The sequence below is a fragment of the Phyllobates terribilis genome, unplaced genomic scaffold (assembly GCF_046119375.1).
Source record: "Phyllobates terribilis strain yellow unplaced genomic scaffold, ASM4611937v1 Scaffold_2__4_contigs__length_985480577, whole genome shotgun sequence".
NCBI lineage: Eukaryota > Metazoa > Chordata > Amphibia > Anura > Dendrobatidae > Phyllobates > Phyllobates terribilis.
In genome coordinates, this window is record NW_027362762.1 from 63,701,501 (window position 1) to 63,723,130 (window position 21,630).

The 21,630-nt window shown below is 46.0% G+C and overlaps 1 protein-coding gene across 1 annotated transcript; it reads right to left on the bottom strand.

Moving 5' to 3' along the window:
* Positions 1-1,141: 1,141 nt before the first annotated feature.
* On the bottom strand, positions 1,142-19,108 carry CHORDC1 (cysteine and histidine rich domain containing 1). Its single transcript, XM_073662060.1, has 11 exons — positions 18,929-19,108; positions 14,472-14,521; positions 14,325-14,381; positions 13,713-13,870; positions 13,369-13,472; positions 9,092-9,150; positions 7,804-7,874; positions 4,705-4,810; positions 3,589-3,708; positions 2,526-2,588; positions 1,142-2,020 (listed from the first exon to the last, which is right to left on the bottom strand). Exons 1-11 carry the CDS (start codon positions 18,984-18,986, stop codon positions 1,874-1,876), a joined length of 993 nt encoding a protein of 330 aa, XP_073518161.1. The 5' UTR covers positions 18,987-19,108; the 3' UTR covers positions 1,142-1,873.
* Positions 19,109-21,630: the final 2,522 nt, after the last annotated feature.

Genomic DNA, 21,630 nt, shown 5'->3' on the forward strand with positions numbered 1-21,630 from the left:
ACTTCATAAAAGGGACATATCTGAGGAACGGAGAAGAGTAGGAACAAAAGAAAAACATCACCGGATTCAGAAGAACAGCGAATTTTACATCGGGCAAAAAACAAAAACACTTATGGAAAAACGATGGGTCCTTTAAGAGTAAAAATACAGCTTTACACACGTTCAGTACGGCTGAACAGCACTGAAGAAGGGTAAGGATTCTGGGAATAAGCCCCTCCAGCCGTTCAATAGAGTTTTTGTGGCACTTTTCCTGGACTGAAATGTACAATAAAGCGGCCGCAGGTCTTGAGGTCTTCGCTCATCATGCAGAAGATCGAAGCCGTAATATCGACGTCCTGACCCCACCGAAGAGCTGGTCATGGTTATGCAATGGATCAAAAGAGGGGGAAAGAGAACAGGCACGATGGGGGAGGGGAAACAAACGTGAATGCCCCCCCAGCAGATGACCCCACACCAGAATCAGTGAAAACTGAGCGACCCATACGCGGAGATTCAGACAGCGGTGATGGAGCATTAATGGGGGGCTCCACCTGAATCTTCTTGTTATGGCTGGAAGTGAAGGAGCCAGTTGGACTGGAGCAGAAGCCGTAAGAGGGCAAGAAAGAAGTAATCCCAATGACGATTGGGGCAAGTCATCAATAAAGATGGTGGATCTATAAATGATCGAGGCAGCGAGCGCTCCGCAGCTGGCGATGTGAAAAACACTCAAATCCATGATTTCCTTCCTGCATCTCTTAGGTCTTTATTTTCATAGATGGAGATTGTCGGATAGAGCTCGTAAAAACAAACAATTTTGCAATTTGCTGCTTATTAAAATTTGCAGCCGTTCTTGAGATATTAACACTTGTTTACAGCTCGTTGCCTAGGAGACCGACCACCGCTGTCTGGCTTGTAAGCATTGCGCTGAAGCTTTCCAGGATTAGGAGGTAACCGCTTTCTTCAGCGATCCTGGCCAGCTTCAGAACGAGTGTTTACAAACACTTTTTATATTGAGCTTGTAAGCACTGCACACGTACTGCTGTCTAGCAGCGGTGGTCGGTCTCCAAGGCAACGAGCTGTAAATTGTTAATATCTCATGAACAACTGAAAATTTCAAGTAGCAGTAAATTGCAATATCGCTTGTTTTTACAAGATCTATCCGACAATGTCCATCTATAAAGATAAGAACTAAGAGATACAGGAAGGAAATCATGGATTTGAGAAGTTTTCACATGCCTGGCCGCTCTATCCAACAATACTCCTCTATGATGATGGGAATAATCCATCCAGCACCTCATCACCGTGTAGAGAAATGGTTTGGAGACTTCCATTGAGGTAAACCCCATGTAATGGCTGGAGAAGAACATTCCCGACTGATAAAAAAAAAAAAATATATATATAATTTACCGATATATAAAAATAAATGAAGATGGGTCGGCATGGGCTCCTGGAAATCTCTGGAATAGTTCATGCTCTGCTGAGATTTCTGTTTTTGACACCGTCTCTAAATTACCCACAAACTTTGCAAAGACGAAAACTTTCCGACATCGATATTTCCATAAATCGGTGTAAATACATTATGTATATGATCCGCTCTGTGCGACCGGGCACAAGCGTCATCATCAACAGAAATAGATTAAAAGGGGGCTATCTAGGATTAGTATAATTTTCTAGTCGTTGGTGTAACTAGAGGAGCATTTGGCCATAGCGACCTATCGAATTGGGCCTCTGACTGGACGTGTGTCGGATTTTTGGTCACATAGGGAGTGGAAGGCTTTCATGCTGGACTGAACCAGCTAATAGAAATGGCGTATGTGGAACGAGTCTTTTCTTTTGGATCCGATCCCTTGACATAAGTAATACTACGGGGCAGGACATCCCGTCCGGCCGGGGGTCATTCTTGGACCTCCGTGCTGTTCTGCGGTGGAGGCGCGGGCTGCGGTAGATCTAGCCTGGCCCACGTCATCGGCTCGGCCTTTCTCATGAACACCTCCACTTTGGTTGCCGTTAGGTTCACGTAACTTTTTTGCACATCGATAACCTGGAAGTAAAAAACAACAGTCTCATCAGTGATAGGAGACACATGAGAAACTGTAGCAAGACATCTAGAATTATTTGTATCATGGCAGGAATTAATCTGCGTGTCCCACGGCAAACAGAGCGGAGGGGCGGGGGAGGCTCCTGCTGCAGCCAGTTGTCTTACAGCCGCACACAGGAAAGATCTGGAGAGGACTTGGGCCTGATTTTTTTTTTTTCTTTCACTCAATTTTTTTTTTTTTTGCTTTGTGATAGTCATTGATGTGTTTTTGTGCCAAATTCTTCAATATGTCGCAAGTGGCTCATGAAATTGCACACACACACACAAAAAAAAAATTCACTGTTCCCCCATCGGAGGAGAGCGGTGCGGATTTTGATTTGACCCCATGTACACAATCAGACCTGTACTCACAGACACCTACAGAACAGATGTTCACCTGCGGGAACATCTCACTTAGGGGTCTGACCCCATCATGAATGATAAAGGGCCCCCCTCCTGTTTTACTCACCCCCCACAACTGCAGGTTCTGCTGAAACTCCTTCTCGCCATCGAAGATGATCTGGATATTAACCTACCGAGAAAAATGTGACAAGTTCCAATGACAGATGAGGATGCTCAGTCAATTATTATTAACCCCCCCCAAAAAATTTTTTTTTTTTACTTTAATACTACTTGATAATGAGCCCAATACATACGTCCGCTGCTGTCCTGAAGGAGCCGTTGTACTGGCTCAGGACAGCTCCTGCTCTACCACCGGTATTAGATTTAAAAAGGTAACTTCTGCATCAGGAGGTGAATAACGTCCCGCTGGGCATCAGATTGCGGTTTCACCCCTGTGCAAAATGGATCGGAGGTTGATCGTGCCCACTGCCGCTCCATTCATGCTTGTGGAAGCAGAGAAAACCAGCCGGGTGATGCTCAACACGAATGAATGAATGAATGAAGAAGCAGTGCGCATGATTGACCTCCGCTCCATTCACACCAGGCTCTTTAGAGTCCTGGGAACATTGTGGGTCTCAGCGATCAGATCCCAGCAATGGGGAAGGGATGGATATTATGGAGCAGTCTCAAGTTTGGATGCCAAGTTTTCCCTTTTTAAATCTAAATTGAAAATGTGGCCATTTTATTTTTCGCTTTCCAATACACATTTTTTTACTTCTGGTGGATAGCATTCTAGGAGGGCTTGTATTTTTCATTCTACTTTGGTGTCCACATGCATTTTTAATTCTTTTTATTTTATATTTCGGGATGAAATAAAATTCTGCCTTTTCCATTTTTTTCCTGTTTCTGAGTTCACTGTATGGGTGAAATCGTTTTTTGTATATTTTACAAGCGCATAAAATAGCAAAAATAGTTTTTTTTTTTTTTTTAAAGATTTTCACAATTTGTGTTTTGGGAATAAATTTTAATTTGTTGATTATATTAATTTATATTTACGTATTATTTATTTTTAATCTTTTATTAGAGGACTTAAACTGGGATCGCAAAACTTCAGTATTGCAGTCTATTGCACTACTACCAGTCTCCTATGAAGCCCAGGCACCCTGCCAGGACCATGGGTCTATACTTACCACCGTGCTATTGGCCTCTACGTGGCTCAGCTCTGGAATAGAGTTCTTGGCATAGATGGAGATGGTGACTCCGCTGCCGGTCTGGTGCCAGTCGTGTCTGCAGGGAACCACCTTCTTACCCTGCAATACACGACCATACAGATCAGACAATCCGCTTTATGTTGGCTCAAAGCGAGAACAGTTTTTCTATACAAACTCTTCAATATTGAAAACACTAAGACGGAAGAGTGGTGTAATGATGGAAATCACAGGATGGAGACATGCGATTGATCTGCAGATGGTGAAAAAAAATGGTTGACAGCAGCCAAGCCATGTAAATGCAGAGGATGAAAAGAAAAATGGTTGACAGCAGCCAAGCCATGTAAATGCAGAGGATGAAAATAGAAATGGTTGACAACAGCCAAGCCATATAAATGCAGAGGATGAAAAGAAAAATGGTTGACAGCAGCCAAGCCATGTAAATGCAGAGGATGAAAACAGAATTGGTTGACAGCAGCCAAGCCATGTAAATGCAGAGGATGAAAATAGAAATGGTTGACAGCAGCCAAGCCATGTAAATGCAGAGGATGAAAATAGAAATGGTTGACAACAGCCAAGCCATATAAATGCAGAGGATGAAAAGAAAAATGGTTGACAGCAGCCAAGCCATGTAAATGCAGAGGATGAAAACAGAATTGGTTGACAGCAGCCAAGCCATGTAAATGCAGAGGATGAAAATAGAAATGGTTGACAGCAGCCAAGCCATGTAAATGCAGAGGATGAAAATAGAAATGGTTGACAGCAGCCAAGCCATGTAAATGCAGAGGATGAAAATAGAAATGGTTGACAGCAGCCAAGCCATGTAAATGCAGAGGATGAAAATAAAAATGGTTGACAGCAGCCAAGCCATGTAAATGCAGAGGATGAAAATAAAAATGGTTGACAGCAGCCAAGCCATGTAAGTTAGGGGATCTCTGCACACTGCTCATACTCCATAAATTGAGATGTTTTGAGCATTTTGTTTCCATATCATCATCATCATTATCTTATCTATCCATCCTGTGATTTCCACGATGCCACCACTTTTCCTTTTAGGTGCTGCAATTTCAATGTTGAGGAGAAGAACTTTACACTTACGTCGTCTTTCTTCATCCATAAATGTGTTCCCTTAAAACATCCTTCCTGGGACAAAAATGTATTGAAGTCAGAGGTTTTCCTCTTACAGCAGCTCCAATATTTCATCCTAAATAAAGGAAAAAAATAAATAAAATGGGTAAAGAAATCTGGACGGGACACCTATTATCCAAACTAGAGGGAACCTGTCTTCCAGTTCACGCTGCCTGAATGATGTGTAGCATGGATGAGTCTGGCTGCGTTACTGAAGCCGGGTATATGAAACGCTGAAATATATTAGAGGAGACAAACCAAGCAAAGCCGGCTAAGGACTATGCTTGTTGACCCAAAGTAAAGTCTCCTCGTCTCACATCCCTAGACTGACCGGTCTCTCCCTACTGTGTATAAGGAGAGCTGTCAGTCTGGGGGAACGAGGCGGGGAAAAGCCGCTGGTGACTGGACAACTCATCCGAGAAGCACAGTCCCAGTCCAGCTTTTCATAAATTAGGGTAAATTAGGTTCCCTTTAAAAACTTTTAACAACTTAGCCTAACTTTTGCTGCACTTTATTATGCCGCCGCGGTGCTTGCTGAGGGTTTCTGCACAGATCAGGAATATGATGCCCTGGGCATCTACTGTGTATATATGGACAAGGAAAATACCCTTAATAGGATTTTTTTTACTTAAGCAATTCATATCAATATCCCATGCTGGAATATATGGAAATAATAGAGGTAAGCCCCAGCACCTGCTACATCCACAGATGGTCTTCAAGTTCTCAGGCTATTGCGCGAGCACCAGGATAATGAAGACTCGCCAGCAGCTTCCCCTCCTTGGCACATCGGCGCAGGTCGTGATCAGACAACCCCAAATATTACCATACACATCCTGCAAATTGGGAAAACGGCACGTGACATTTAGCAGTCAGGTGCACTGTATACAATTTCACTTTAACCCTTTGGAGAGATGCAGCCATTTTTTCTCTCTCCTCGTCTTCCAAGAGTCATAACTTTTTTCTTTAATTTTTCTACTACATTAAGACTTGTGTTTTTTTTTGTTTTGTTTTTACTGCAGGACAAGTAGTGTGCATTAAATGACCGAAGAACTGGAAAAATAGCAACTGGGGTGGAATATATAATAATAAAAAATAAAAAACAAAGGTTTATTTTTTGTTGGTTTTATTTTTTTTTTTATGGCTTTTCTTTTTCCCGTAAATATATTTATTAAAATTTTGTCAAAGATAAGATACAACATATGGCTTTTCTTTTAACCATCTCCCCCACCGCCTCCTGTGTTCACTTCGATGTAAAAACGACCTTGTAATTGTTCTAAGGTGATACCAAGTTTGGGTAGTTTTTATCTGTAGTAGTAGAACAAAAAAAAAAAAACATAAAAAAACTTGCAAAAATCCAGATTAGTATACAACTCCTGGCCAAAATTATGGAATCACCGGGCTCGGAGGATGTTCATTCAGTTATTTAATGCTGTTGAAAAAAAGCAGATCACAGACATGGCACAAAACTAAAGTAATTTCAAATGGCAACTTTAGGGCTTTAAGAAACACTAAAAGAAATCAAGATTAAAAATGTGGTACTCAGTAAGGGTATTTTTTTTCAGACCAAGCAGAGGGAAAAAATTATGGAATCACTCAATTCTGAGGAAAAAATTAAGGAATCATGAAAAACAAACACACAAAAGAACACTCCAATACATCACTAGTATTTTGTTGCACCACCTCTGGCTTTAATAACAGCTTGCAGTCTGAGGCATGGACTTAATGAGTGACAAACAGTAGTCTTCATCAATCTGGCTCCAACTTTCTCTGATTGCTGTTGCCAGATCTGCTTTGCAGGTTGGAGCCTTGTCATGGACCATTTTCTTCAACTTCCACCAAATTGGATTGAGATCCGGACTATTTGCAGGCCATGACATTGACCTTATGTGTCTTCTTTCAAGGAATGTTTTCACAGTTTTTGCTCTATGGCAGGATGCATTATCATCTTGAAAAATGATGTCATCATCCCCAAACATCCTTTCAATTGATGGGATAAGAAAACTGTCCAAAATATCAATGTAAACTTGGGCATTTATTGAAGATGTAATGACAGCCATCTCCCCAGTGCCTTTACCTGACATGCAGCCCCATATCATCAATGACTGTGGAAATGTGCATGTTCTCTTCATGCAGTCATCTTTATAAATCTCATTGGAACGGCACCAAACAAAAGTTCCAGCATCATCACCTTGCCCAATGCAGATTCACGATTCATCACTGAATATGACTTTCATCCAGTCATCCACAGTCCACGATTGCTTTTCCTTAGCCCATTGTAACCTTGTTTTTTCTGTTTAGGTGTTAATAATGGCTTATGTTTAGCTTTTCTGTATGTAAATCCCATTTCCTTTAGGCGGTTTCTTACAGTTCGGTCACAGACATTGACTCCAGTTTCCTCCCATTCGTTCCTCATTTGTTTTGTTGTGCATTTCCTGTTTTGGAGACATATTGCTTTAAGTTTCCAATCTTGACGCTTTGATGTCTTCCTTGGTCTTCCAGTATGTTTGCCTTTAACAACCTTCCCATGTTGTTTGTATTTAGTACAGATTTTAGACACAGCTGACTGTGAACAACCAACATCTTTTGCAACATTGCGTGATGATTTACCTTCTTTTAAGAGTTTGATAATCCTCTCCTTTGTTTCAATTGACATCTCTCGTGTTGGAGCCATGATTCATGTCAGTCCACTTGGTGCAACAGCTCTCCAAGGTGTGATCACTCCTTTTTAGATGCAGATTAACGAGCAGATCTAATTTGATGCAGGTGTTAGTTTTGGAAATTAAAATTTACAGGGTGATTCCATAATTTTTTCCTCAGAATTGAAATTACCCTTACTGAGTACCACATTTTAATCTTGATTTCTTTTAGTGTTTCTTAAAGCCCTAAAGTTGCCATTTGAAATGACTTTAGTTTTGTGCCATGTCTGTGATCTTTTTTTTTTTCAACAACATTAAACAACTGAATGAACATCCTCTGAGCCCGGTGATTCCATAATTTTTGCCAGGGGTTTTATTTCCTGACAGGTTCAGTCAATTTTGCATGATGTTAAAGTCTCACTTTCCTACGTACCCTTCATGGAAGATCGGCACCCCAGAATGGTACTGGCAAACCTCTTCATTACTCTGCGCTCCTGCAAAGGTCTATGGAGAAAGACAGAAATACATGAAGTGTCTCGACAGCACATCATCCTGTGTAAACAGTATGTGCTGCCGAGAACAATGGTAGACTGTGTGCATCAAAACGATCTATTATCTATGCATGTACAAATTTCAGCCTGATATAGGGACAGAGACCCTGATTCCAGCCATGTGTCACATAGTTTACTGGTTGCAGCAGTTACAGTTTTCTCTGCTGCAGATCTAGCAGAGCTCAGAATGCCGAGCTATGTATAGCCCCGCCCACACCACTGATTGGTTGCTTCCTTTGAACATTGTATATTGACAGAAAGCTGATAGTGGGGTGTGGTTGGACCAGGAAGCACCAAACAACTAGTCGTGTAGTGATAATCTCCTGCTGATAAAACACTAATTTTATTGTAACAGCAAAACAGTCCAGTAAGTGACACATCACTGGAATCCTGCTGCTCTCAGAATACCTAGTAAAATCCTGATGGCAGATTGCTTTTAAAAGCAGAGTTGTCCCATCTTCAGAAAAAGGAGCGAGATCCTCCCTCTCAGCAATCCTTTTAATCTTTACTCAGAACAGAGATCCTCCGGCTTTGACATGATGGTATTTCTGGCTCCGCAAAGTCATTAAAAGTGGTTACCCAACAAGCATCGGAGCTGCCGGTGTTTGGCTGCAGCGGTCGCGTGCCACCCGCATATAAACAATCAGTTGGCACAGCAGTCAGGTGTCTTGGCTCTCATCGCTGAGGACACTGAAGAGGCACGTGACTGTTGCGACCACCGATCACACGCTGGTGGATTAGGATTCAGCAGCCAGACTAAGACTAGGAACCACAAGGGGGATCAGCGCCATATCCCCGGGGGAGGGGGGAAGAGGAGGCAAATCACTTTATTTTACAGTGCTGGCAGCCATTTTTTCAAGTTGGATCCCCCTGATTGACATCGCACTTTGTATTTGGTTAGAGATGAGAGAACTTGGGGTTCTCCAAGAAGCCCATCTTAATGTTCGGAGTTCCGGGGGAAGTTCAAAGAGGGAGAGAGAATTTTTCAATGGGGTTCGGGTTCAAGTTTGGGAAAAGTTCCTGGCACCTGATTCAAACTTTGGACTAAGGTTCGGTCGGGTACCGGAAACCGAACTTCCCGGGGTCCGCTCACCCCTATCAATGGGTACTACAAACAGTCACACGCATGGGCACTTTTGGCCGGAGGATAAATCAATGTCCGCCCCTTACCTTTGTGCAGCCGCCATTTTTACAGGAGGTTCCGATTTTGATTTCTCCTGTGTCCTCATCTACAGAACAAGAGAAAAGAAAAAAAGCATCAAAGTCAGAATTATATCTAAAGAGAGAACAAAGGAGCAAAAAGTACCAGAAAGCGGGGCCAACGTCCACCTCATCCAGGGAAGTGGTCATAATTAGAGACATGGACTAACGACTCCTGTAACTTGTCAAGGGCGATTATTCTTCATATGAGGCTTCTGTGCACTAAAAGGTCATTCACGAGGAATTGTCCATGTTTGAGGACACATTTATTTTTTTTTATTTTTACACTTAAACGGCTAAAAATATTTTTTTGACATCAGGTTTCATTAAAAATGTTGCACTGTTTTCCTTGTGTAGCCTTCGTGATGCGCTGTTCATTGCTGGCTGCAGAATGAGACAACTGACAATCTGTCAGTGAGCTCCCTATGACAGGCTTACAGAGCGTTTGAAGTTATTATGTCTTTTTCTGAGCTCCTCTCAGCTGATTTATGATCACATCAAAGTTTCACACATCGCAGGAAAAATTCTGAGCCTGCAAAAGCCAAAAGGAGCAACATTTTTAATGGAAGCACAAAGCGAAGATCGCTCCGAAAAATCGTAAATTTCGTTGCGCAACGCGAAATCCCAGGGAATAATTTTGCAAGTTCTGGCGGTTCGTTAGGCCAAGTCAAAATGGGCGTCCAATTCATGCCTTATGCCAGAGATCTTACTCTAGTCACTGACTGGACTAAGATTTGTGGGGAGACCCATGCCAAGAAATACACATGTATATTAGCCGTAATGGATAAGGCTGCGTGCCCATTGTGTGTTTAAGCGTTTCCGCAGCGGCAATTCCGCCGCAGAAATGCTTAAAAAAACGCTTGGTAGAAGGTCTGCCATGTTCCCCAATGATAATCCGCATGTGCTGTGCAAATGCTGCGGAAATTTACGCTGCGGATTATTGCAGAAAAATCCGCAGCACTACCAATTATTTTGGCGCTGCGTTTTTGCCACCATTGACTTGCATTGAATCGCTTAATATCTACATGACTACATCTGTACATGCGGATATTAAGCGATTCAATGTGCGGATGGTACCTGGGTCTGGAAAAGCGGAGACTCTCCTCCAGACCCGGGTACCGTAGTACCTGTAAAAAAAAAGAATTTAAAATAAAAAAATACATTATACTCACCTTCCGATGTCCCCCGGTCTCCTTAGTGATGCGTCCTGGCTCCCTGGCGGCTCGCGATGGTCTAAAAGGACCTTCCATGACGTCATTTAGTCATGTGACGGGTCACGCGACCTCCGACGTCAGCGGTCGCATGACCTGTCACATGACTAAATGACGTCATGGAAGGTCCTTTTACGCCACCGCGAGCTACCGGGGGGGCCATCGGAAGGTGAGTATAATATTTTTTTTATTATTTTTTACCATTTTTATTCTTTTTTTTAACTAACTTAGTCACACTATATAAATCCATAGCCTAAGAGTCAGACCTTCCTGTATTGAAGCGTTTAATGAGTGTGTAAAAGCCATTGTAAGCAGGGGATAGTGGATCCGGTGTTATCAGCTGTGTATAAACAATCCTTCCTCTGATGATAATGAGTCTGCTGAAAACTCTTTCTGAAAAAACAACACGTGTAAAAAAAAAAAAATAAATAAATAATGACTCCGTGCAATTAACTTCTTTTCTGGCCCAAACTCCTCAGAAAGTGTCAGAAAATAGATAAATGGCTGGCCTCCCCAAAAATAGCCAGGACCACAGTGTTCTATGTTCACTGCTGCTGCTCCTCTGTGGGAAACCTGATGAAACATGAAAGGGTTAACGCTATCTGTAACGCCTGGAGGAGTCGCCTCGGAGTTAACGACAGGAGCGGGTGTTGAGTGCGGATCTGTCAGCGGCTCCGAGTCTCTTCTCGGATCGTGTTGCTTTTTATAGACAAGTCATTATCAAGGTATCGGCGCCTTACAGAGAGGATTACGGGGGCGTTTGTAGGGTACGTCCATACAGCTTACGTTACGGCTGACGATATAATATTACATATTTTCATGGGGGAAAAAAAAAAAAAAGCTGGGTAACACCACGCAAGGAACTGCAGGGGTATGTTCACACAGTGCTTTGTAGCAGCATTTTTTCTCCTGCATTCATTACACTTATCTATGCAATAGATTTACCTAAATAAATTCCTGACCTCGCTCCAATATCTAGCCCATCATGTGGGGGGAAAAAAGAAAACCTCTGATCTTCATCTTATTGTAGCATTGAATTAGATATTAAAGGAGATGTCCGGTCAAAAGCGATGAGTCTGCAGACACTCTGTGCGACTGCAGACTTATGAATTCCCCCAGCGCACGCACTGCAGGGATCCACCGGTTTCTGACCCGGGACCGGAGTGTATGTATGAGTTACCCATACCCCGGCCAGTGGGCACTGGGTATGTATAACTCCTGTAGAAGTGCCCGACCTCTACAGGAGACTGAGATTTCACAATATACAGCTATACTGGGATACTGCAGAATATGATACAACGTGTAAGTTAAGGGGGAACTAAAATATACATAGGGAAAAAATATATATATTTAACCTTTAAAAATAAATAAAAAAAATGCACAAAAGAAAACATTTCATATCTGATCAAACTATAAAACTATTGAACACCAGAATTACTGTTTTTCAGACGTCGCCCGCCGCCCCCCCCCAAAAAAAATAATATATATATATATATATATATATATATATATATATATATATATATATATATATATATATACATATATATATATATATGTGACGCCCAGCTGCGCTTGGCATCACAGATCCTAGAAGAGTGCATTAATGGAATCCTCCACAAGAGGCCCCCATAAACATTCACACATCTCCACCTTCCACCTCAGACCAGCAGAGGGAGCCCGTTAGGGATATAAATAGGGAAGGTGGAGCTAGGTAGCTCAGTCTAGTCTGGAGTCGACAGAGAGCCAAGTCTGTTGAGAGAGTTCCTGCAGTAAAGAAGCCGGAGAGAGGTTAGTCTGCAGTGGAGCAGAGCCCAGACTCAGTTGTAGCTCAGGATAGTGAGCTTTAGGTGTGCCGGCGCCATAAGATCGGTGAAGCGCGGCAAGCTGCCGTTAGTGTGTATAGCCTAGTGAGGGCCCGAGTAGGCCGAAGGCAAGTGGAGAGTTAGTACATAGGGGGCAGAGGAGCTTAACTAGCTCACCCCGAAGCATAAACCGGACACCGGGTCCGAGCTTACCGGGATCTCTAGGACCCAGTAAGGCATAACCGGAATCCCTGGAGAACTACAGGTCCCAGGATCGCTAAAGTGCTGATACGTAACAGAGCCAGGAGACACATAGGCCCTGCAAGCTGAGGAGCGTGTATTCCAAGAAAAGGCCCTACCACAAGGTCAGCCAGCGCAGGACAGAGACAAAGTTAGGCCTAGCTCCAGGCAGGTCAGAAACTTACTACGCAGAAGCAGGGAACAGGAGGCCCAAAACCCACTCATTGGGGAGGATCCTGATGTGCACCCTTCACCCTACAGTGCTCCGGGACGTGCCTGAATTTCCACCAGTAAACGGTACTGAAGTGACTATCGTGTCCGTCCCTGTTCTTGCTCTGACCCGGCTGGGTCTCGCCTGTCCTGCATTCCCCTCTCCGTACGCTGCCCTGAGGCCGAGCTCCTATACCATCAAGCTGCCTTATCATCGGCCTCAGCGGACTGCCGCAGCGCTGGTGATTCTCACCAGAAACCACAGGTGGCGTCACGAACTTTAATAAAACTAATAAACAAACCAATCCCTTTTTAAAAGCTGACCCCAGAGTACGGGCCCGGGAGCCGACCACCCCGACATCCCCAAGGTCAGGCAAAAGGCCCGGGTACCGAGTCGTCCCCATTCACCCTGGGCGAGTCATATATATAATATAATATATATATTATGATAAAAAGCGACTTGAAAGGTCCAATGTTCCAAAAATGGTACCGATAAAAACAAGGCCTGGCACAGCTCCAAATTTCAGAAGTTTTTTCACCATCAAGAAATAATAAATCCTATACGGCTTTAGTATGGTAGTAATTGAACTGACCCACAGAACCATCTGGCCGGGTCATTTGTACTCCATTGAACGCTCTAAAAACAAAACAATAGCAGAATTCTGTTTTGTTGGGGTTTTTTTGTAATTTTTCCTCACTTGGAATATTTTTCCCCCATTCTCCAGCACATTGTATGAGAGCAGAAATCTCCGGCCAGGTCCCCTCTAATTGTGAGCATTACCTGCTACCGTCTGGTCAACTCCTGTGGAAAGTTTTAACTTGTCCAGCGCTTGCTTCAAAGACGGCGATATCTTCAGCTGTAACCATGTCAGGGGCTCGTCCGCACTAGGACAGGAAGGAGAAGGGGTTTACTTATTAAGGAATGGGATTATTGCCATATAGTGCCATAACGGTCAAGTCTGTCTGATGAAGGGGCCGCAGAGGGTCCCTTACCGTGTCTGCACCGTATTCTTCAGTACATCCGGACCGAACCTTCGGTACCTTACACAGAACCACTGAGGAGGTTCAGATATTTAGAAGGTTACGACTAGGCTTCACAACCCAACACCCATCCCCCGCACTCACCTGGGTCTCTTTATACATTCTATAGGCTTCGGTGCTTGGATGATGTGTTCGTTGAACTTCGGCTTTACTTCAGCCAACTCTTTCTTTTCCGATGTCGTCACCTCGGGCTTCACCGGTTCTGGGGGCTTCTCGTTGCTGTGTAAACCCTTTGTGCAGCCCTGCAACAAAATGAAATGGCAAAATGATAGTGAGCGTGATATTACAGTGATCCTATACACGTTACTGGATGAGGTGGCCAAAAGGTACATCCCTTCATCTGGGGGGCGGGGGCAGCTCTAGGAGAACCTGTGAGGAGCTGAAGGGCGGGCGCAGCTCTAGGAGAACCTGTGAGGAGCTGAAGGGCGGGCGCAGCTCTAGGAGAGCCTGTGAGGAGCTGAAGGGCGGGCGCAGCTCTAGGAGAGCCTGTGAGGAGCTGAAGGGCGGGCGCAGCTCTAGGAGAGCCTTGAGGAGCTGAAGGGCGGGCGCAGCTCTAGGAGAGCCTGTGAGGAGCTGAAGGGCGGGCGCAGCTCTAGGAGAACCTGTGAGGAGCTGAAGGGCGGGCGCAGCTCTAGGAGAACCTGTGAGGAGCCGAGTTTATGTCTCATTATTATATCAGGAGGCGAAGACATGTACCGCAATACTGAGGAAATCGGAAAAGTCTGTTGTCCGCCTCTTACAGCACGACCAGCCCTGCACACAAAAACGAAGACAAGTTACAGCACGGCCGCACTCCACTACTATTTCACAGGAGCGAAGAAGTAACATAAGCATTGCTCCTACCTTCAGAGCGTCGTGAAATACTGGGACCCCCGGATGGTAGGTGCACGAACCTGCAACACAAGAACAAGCCCCACATCTCCATTATTATATAAGTACAAACAAAATGTGATCAAGTATCGTTGTATTCAAGGAGAGGATGGGGAGGTGGAGAGGACGGGGAGGTGGAGAGGACGGGGAGGTGGAGAGAACAGATAGGCTCCTCAGGGACTATATAAAAGGTTTTCTGTATATAGAGCACACGTCACAGCTCTATGTGGTCTATGTGAGTCTACTGGAAAAAGGCAAGTATAACGCCCGGCTACATGCAGCAGTCCCATGAACAATGAGTGGAGCGGAGGTGCGCAGGCTCAAATGCCACTGCATTCAGATGGGCTCTGCAAAGCCTTGTTCTCAGGATCGGTTGTGGGACTCTCAACAGGCAGCGAAATATTGCCTAAACCATGCCTAGAGGGCGTTACATTCAGAGACAGTAACCATGTCTATAGCTTGTCCTGCTCTCCCCAGAGAGATAGACCTAGCCAGTGTAGACAGTGCTCTGCTGGCTTGCTACAGAGTATCAGTCTGGAGTAAATCGCATTTAAAATACATTGTCTACACGGGATACAATTGTATCCTCTTCTCAGCAGAGTAGTAATAGCCATAATCGTGCCGGGGTTCCTCTGGGTTCAGTCCTCCTCTTCTCCTTATATACTGCCCAAACCATCAGTAGATTTGGTGTTCAGGACCATTGCTCTCCTGATGACACACAATTATAATAATAATAATAATAATATTATACACATCATCTCCTGACATCACCCCTGCATTACTACAAAACGCCAGGGATTGTCTTTCCGCTGTCTCCAACAACATGTCCTCACTCTATCTGGAACTGAATCTGTCAAAAACTGAACTCCTTGTGTTTCCTCCCTCCACTAACCTAACTATGCCGATATTGTAATTACCTTGGGAGGTTCTACCAATACTCCACAGAAGCACGCCGCTGTCTTGGGGTCATATTCGACACTAAACTTTATTCCCTATATCCGATCACTCACTCGCTCTTGTCACCTGGATCTTAAAAACCTCTCCAGAATCCGACCTTTTCTCATCTTTGAAACAGCTAAAACTCTTACTGTTGGCTCTTATTCACTCTCGTCTGGACTACTGCAACTCTCTACAGATCGGTCTCCCTCTTATCAAACTTTCTCCTCTCCAATCTGTCCTGAATGCGGCAGCCAGGGTCATATTTCTGTCCAGCCGCTTCACCGATGCCTCCACCCTGTACCAGTCATTGCACTGGTTACCCATCCACTACAGAATACTATACAAACTTATCACTGTCACCCACAAAGCTCTCCACAGGTCTGCACCACCCTATCTGTGCTCTTCATTCCTTCGTCTCCAAGATTTCTCTCGTGCTGTGCTAATTTTCTGGAATGCACTATCCCGGATGATCCGATTAATACCGAACCCCCCACATTTTTTTTAAGCATGATTAAAGACATTTCTTTTGCGTATCACTTCACTAATGTAACTCTTCCCTGCTCCCTCTTTCTAAATTTTCCCCAGGATCTGGTCCCTCTTATACATCTGTCTCCACACCCTCCCATGCACCCAAGTGCACTTAGAAACTGGATGATGGCCGGATCATGCAGCTTTATTTGAAGACCCTAAACTTAGAGCTGGATACCAAATCACCCTGAAAACTGAAATCAGAGGATCCAATTTGTCTGAGTTTCATCAGGTCAACAGATTATGTGACGTGTGTATATGAGAAGCTGAACATGTTTGGTCGTGTGTAACCGCTAGCATGCAATACCGGAAAATCATGACAGGACATCCACCACAAGCTGTCATGTAGAGTGACGGCAGACTTTTGTTCCAATCCTTAACAACGCCTTTAAATGCCAAGGAGATGCCAATCGTGGACCTACTAATTCTGGTGTTCTCTAGCAAATGCCCATTGAGTTACACGGTTTTGGGCTGTGAGCGCAGGTCCCTATACAGCTCGTCAGGTCTTCATTCCTCATGGAGTAAGTTTGGTCAGATATGCACAACAGTAGCCGCTAGAGGTCATTTTTGTAAAACTCTGGAGGTACTCCTCATCATCATCGTCATGAGAAGGAGCAGATGCTTCCCACACCGGCTATCCTTGTGTAATGGTCGTGTCTTGGTATCTGATACTTAGTCTTGAGACTGTGTTAGGAGACACAACAAAGCTTCTTGTGGTGGCACAACAAAGCTTCTTGTGGTGGCACATGGATACCCGATCCTGGAGGAGCTGTGCTACCTGAATGTGCTGCAGGCACCACATCGTGATACTAGTAGTGATAACGACACCACAAAAATGCAAAACTAGAGAAGGAAGGATGAGGAGAGAGGACTTGGACTTGCAGCCACCTGCACCAGTAGTCACTTTTTGGACGCTTCTTGATGTTCCTCAAAGCAAAGGTGACACCGATAAGCAATCTGCTCCTAACTGGACAGACGGATATCCATAATGCTTACATGGTTTCTCCACTACTTAAACAACCCTTTCTCAACAGCTATCTTCCCCCTTTTACTCTCCTCGTGAGGGCGCCGTACCAGCGATGTCGGCTCCAGCTCACAACCGCCACGAGCCCTGCAGCCAATCAGCGGCCGCTTCATTCTCACTTCCATCGGACGATACTTACACCTGGAAAAAGTAAGAGCTGTGACTGCTCCCGGACCTCCTCCGAATGTCAGTGATGTCTGCAGGAAGCGGCCGCTGATTGATTGCAGGGCTCACACGAGTTGTGAGCCGGTGTCAACATCGCTGGTATGGCGCCCGCACATGGCAATGACGACGTCGTGCCGACCTGGCTAATCAGAAGAGGCGCAGCAAGGCAAGGAGAGTCGCTGCATCCCGTCCAGCGGTTAGTTGTATCATCCCCAATCAGCCTTCTAGGAAATAATAGTGAGCTTTTATATACAACCCCTTTAAATTAATTAAAGGGGATGTCTGCTAGCCTTCTTTAATGCTGAAAAAAAACAAGAAACAAAAAGAACACACACACACCTTACCTCCCACACCAACGTCGGTTCTCATGAGCGCTGCAGCCAATCAGCTGCAGTGCTTTCACTTTCTCCAGTCATACAAATTTTGTTTGAGGGCTGCAGACCTTCGGAGATCGCCGATAGGCTGCAGCGCTCATTTGAGATAATGTCATATAAGCACTGGTGCAGGGGGTGAGTATAAGGTTGTGTGTTTTTTTATTTTACACGGGGGACTATAGCATTTAAGGAGGGGTTGTGCTATAATGGACAATCCCTTTAAAGACGCACTCTGTAGAATGGTTTTGGTCCCTGTATAATGTATATGGCACTGCGAGTCGTGGGCGCAGGTAACAGGAATTCAGCGATGGGTAAAGTGATCTACCTCGGCGCTATTCGCTCCTTTACGTGCTCACAGATGACAGTACTTCTAATGAGGTATGGGAGAAACATTTAGGAAAAAAAAAAAATCTTCTGTATGATTTGGCGACAGGAGGGGGCGCAGTCCGGGTGGCTATCAGGTCATGGGCACCATGTATTGCTAGTGAGGCCCGTGGTTGCACTTTTTCCTTAAAGTCTGGAGGACATTTTCCGTTAAAAGGGTCTTTATTTTAAAAGGATTTTCCCATAAATGCCATTTATCACCTATCCATAGGATGGGGGCTGAAAATGCTAGCAGCCCCCCCACCCCCACCCCCATTCCAATAGCCCATTACTCCACATTGACAGGGGTGGTGGTCACTGATGGTGGCCGAAGGAACGGATAGCCATGTCCGCACCGCTTCAAAGATTATTCTCCCCATTGATGCAGGGACACAAAGAGAAGCCAAACTCTTTCTGCCACTGCTTCAATTGGTGTTGATCAGCTGCAGCGGTGACATCACATCAACAGCACTGCAGCCAATCACTGAGCTCAGCAGCTCCTGCCATCTGCTGTAAAAAAAAAAAACGCAGTCAATGGGCTCAGTGATTGTTAATGGTCACAGCGCTGCAGCCAATCGCTGAGAGCAGTGTCTCTCCAATGGCGGGAGCCGCTGAGAGAAGTGATTGCCTGCAGCGTTGTGAACAACAGAGACGGGAGCAGAGATGAGGCTATGTGACATCACGTAATGGGCTCCGTACTATCGCATCCCCCCCCCCCCCCGAGAGCGGCAGTGTACATCCATCAGGAGACGCAGGACCCCCGTGCTGGATGCTGGTCGGACCCCTCGTCCTGGACGCTGGTCGGACCCCCAGGGTCATACACTTGCTTCTTATGATATGGACAGGTGATACAAACTGATTATGGAACATCCCTTTAAGGCTGGGTCTCCATGGCAACTGTAATCACGCTATAATGACGTCACTGGTCCCGGATATCATCCATTTCTGAATGCCCTTACTATATATTCCGGGTGATGGGTTCCCCCCTGTAATCTCCAGCTCTGCCCCCTCTATAGAACCCCAGGAGATCCGCTCACCGTCCGTGTTGGAGTCGTAGCGCTGGCCGCAGCCCCGGTTGTAGCACAGCATGGACATGACGAGGAGCGGGAGGACGGGCGCTCACAGCAGTGGACACAGCACGCACGCTCCTGCTTCCGGAAAACGCCGGCAACACTCGGGAATTTTCGCGAACATTCCGCGCATGCGCTCGCCAAAGGGTTCTGAGCCACCGCGCATGCTCGGATCACAGCCGCAGGCGAGAGTTAAATGCGCATGCGCCGGGTTCCTTTTGCCTCTGTGAAGTCTGGAGCTGTCAGTGCTGGTCACGTGTGCTCAGTGTCACAGATGGGAAAAGAGCTGCCAGAGAATCCGGGAAATCTGCACCTATTAATAAGAGTGTACATACTATTTATTTTTAAATGCATCTTAGATACAATTGCAGTCACTTTGCACTAAGATTTGGTTAGCTGAATCTTGCCCAGGGGACAACCCCATTAACCCATTACCCATCAAAAAAAAAAAAAAGTTGAAAAATGGAAAAAAAAGGCCTGCTATATTTGGTATCACCAGCTGCCATGGTAACACATTGGCACTCTGTCATTGTGTGGTGCTATCACCGTCTATTTATATTCCGCTGTCGGAGAATGACAGCGGCATCTAAATGGTTAATCAGCGGCGATCAGTGCTATTAGAGGCAGGCGTCAGCTGCATGACACAGCCGTCACCAGCGGTGCAGGGGGAGATCCATTCACGAAGACCAGACGTGGCTGTGACTTATATTTTAAGGGGTTAAAAAAACAGTCCAGTAATATTTACTGCTCTAACACACCCCTCAACTCTGGCCACGCTGGTGGTCTTTCATGTGAGCTCTGGGCCCCACGTGTTACAGCAACCGCACGAGAGCCCCAGGACCGCGAGTGCTAACTCTGCTTTAATGTCGCTAGGACGGGAGGTGAGTATAAGCTTTTTTATTATATTGGGGCCAAACATATAGATCAAGAAGGGTTGTCCTAGTAGTGGACAACCCCTTTAAGACACAAGACTGTGTGGCTCCACCATTACTCCCCTGCAGCACGCCGCTGTCTTGGGGTCATACTTGATTCAGATCTTTCCTTCACTCCTCACATCCGATCACTCGCCTGCTCGTGTCATCTACGCTTCAAAAACATCTCTAGAATTTGACCTTTTCTTACCTTTCACTCTGTAAAAACTCTTATTGTCGCTCTTATTCATTCTCGCCTGGACTATTACAACTCTCTACTAATTGGTCTCACTCTTACTAAACTCTCCCCTCTCCCATCCATCCTGAAAGCAGCCACCAGGATCATATTCCTTTCCAACTGCTACACCGATGCCTCTACCCTGTGCCAGCCATTGCACTGGTTACCCATCCGCTACAGCAGGGGTCTCAAACACGCGGCCCGCGGGCCGCATGCGGCCCCTGAGGCTGCTTTATGCGGCCCGCAGGCACAAACCCCTTGACGATCCCGACCTGGTCCAGGAGGAGCCGCCGACAGCAGCGCTGAATTGCCACACAGAGACTGTTTCCCAGCACTGCATTTCCAATGCCAGCCGCTGGCCAATCAGAGGCCAGCAGCTGATATCTGCGTGTCGGCGCAGCGAGTATGACGTCATTGCTATATGCAGATGTCAGCTGCTGGCCTCTGATTGGCCGGCGGCTGACATTGAAAATGCTGTGCTGGGAGACAGTCTCTGTGCGTCAATGCAGCGCTGCTGTCGGCGGCTCCTCCTGGACCAGGTCGGGATCGTCAAGGGGTCGGACTCTGTGGTGCCTGCGGGCCACATCTGCAGGAAGGCCGCCGAGGGAACGGAGGACAGGTGAGAATCATCTTTTTTTTTTTCTATTTTATGTGTGTGAAGAACAGCACAGGGGGCACAGAGCCACAACATGGGGACCGGGATGGGGCACAGAGCCACAAGAGGGGACCTGGATGGGGCACATAGCCACAAGAGGGGACCTGGATGGGGCACATAGCCACAGGATGGGGACCTGGATGGGGCACAGAGCCTCAAGATGTGGACCTGGATGGGGCACATAGCCTCAAGATGTGGACCTGGATGGGGCACATAGCCACAAGATGGGGACCTGGATGGGGCACAGAGCCACAAGATGGGGACCAGAGCCACAACATGGGGACCTGGATGGGGCACATAGCCACAAGATGGGGACCTGGATGGGGCACAGAGCCACAAGATGGTGACCAGAGCCACAACATGGGGACCTGGATGGGGCACATAGCCACAAGATGGGGACCTGGATGGGGCACATAGCCACAAGATGGGGACCTGGATGGGGAACATTGCCACAGGATGGGGACCTGGATGGGGCACATAGCCCCAAGATGGGGACCTGGATGAGGCACATTAGTACAAGATGGGCGCCAGGATGGGGAACGTTGCCACAGGATGGGGACCTGGATGGGGCACATAGCCACAAGATGGGGACCTGGATGGGGCACAGAGCCACAAGATGGGGACCTGGATGGGGCACAGAGCCACATGATGGGGACCTGGATGGGGAACATTGCCACAGGATGGGGACCTGGATGGGGCACATAGCCCCAAGATGGGGACCTGGATGAGGCACATTAGTACAAGATGGGCACCAGGATGGGGAACGTTGCCACAGGATGGGGACCTGGATGGGGCACATAGCCACAAGATGGGGACCTGGATGGGGCACAGAGCCACAAGATGGGGACCTGGATGAGGCACAGAG

Bases quoted from the DNA above. Each gene is read 5' to 3' on its own strand.
- CHORDC1 (XM_073662060.1), bottom strand. From the start codon at position 18,986: ATGTCCATGCTGTGCTACAACCGGGGCTGCGGCCAGCGCTACGACTCC. The intron at 14,382-14,471 runs GTAGGAGCAATG...TTTTGTGTGCAG, and splicing joins TATTTCACGACGCTCTGAAG to GGCTGGTCGTGCTGTAAGAG. The intron at 7,875-9,091 runs GTAAGGGGCGGA...CTTTCTCCATAG, and splicing joins AAAATGGCGGCTGCACAAAG to ACCTTTGCAGGAGCGCAGAG.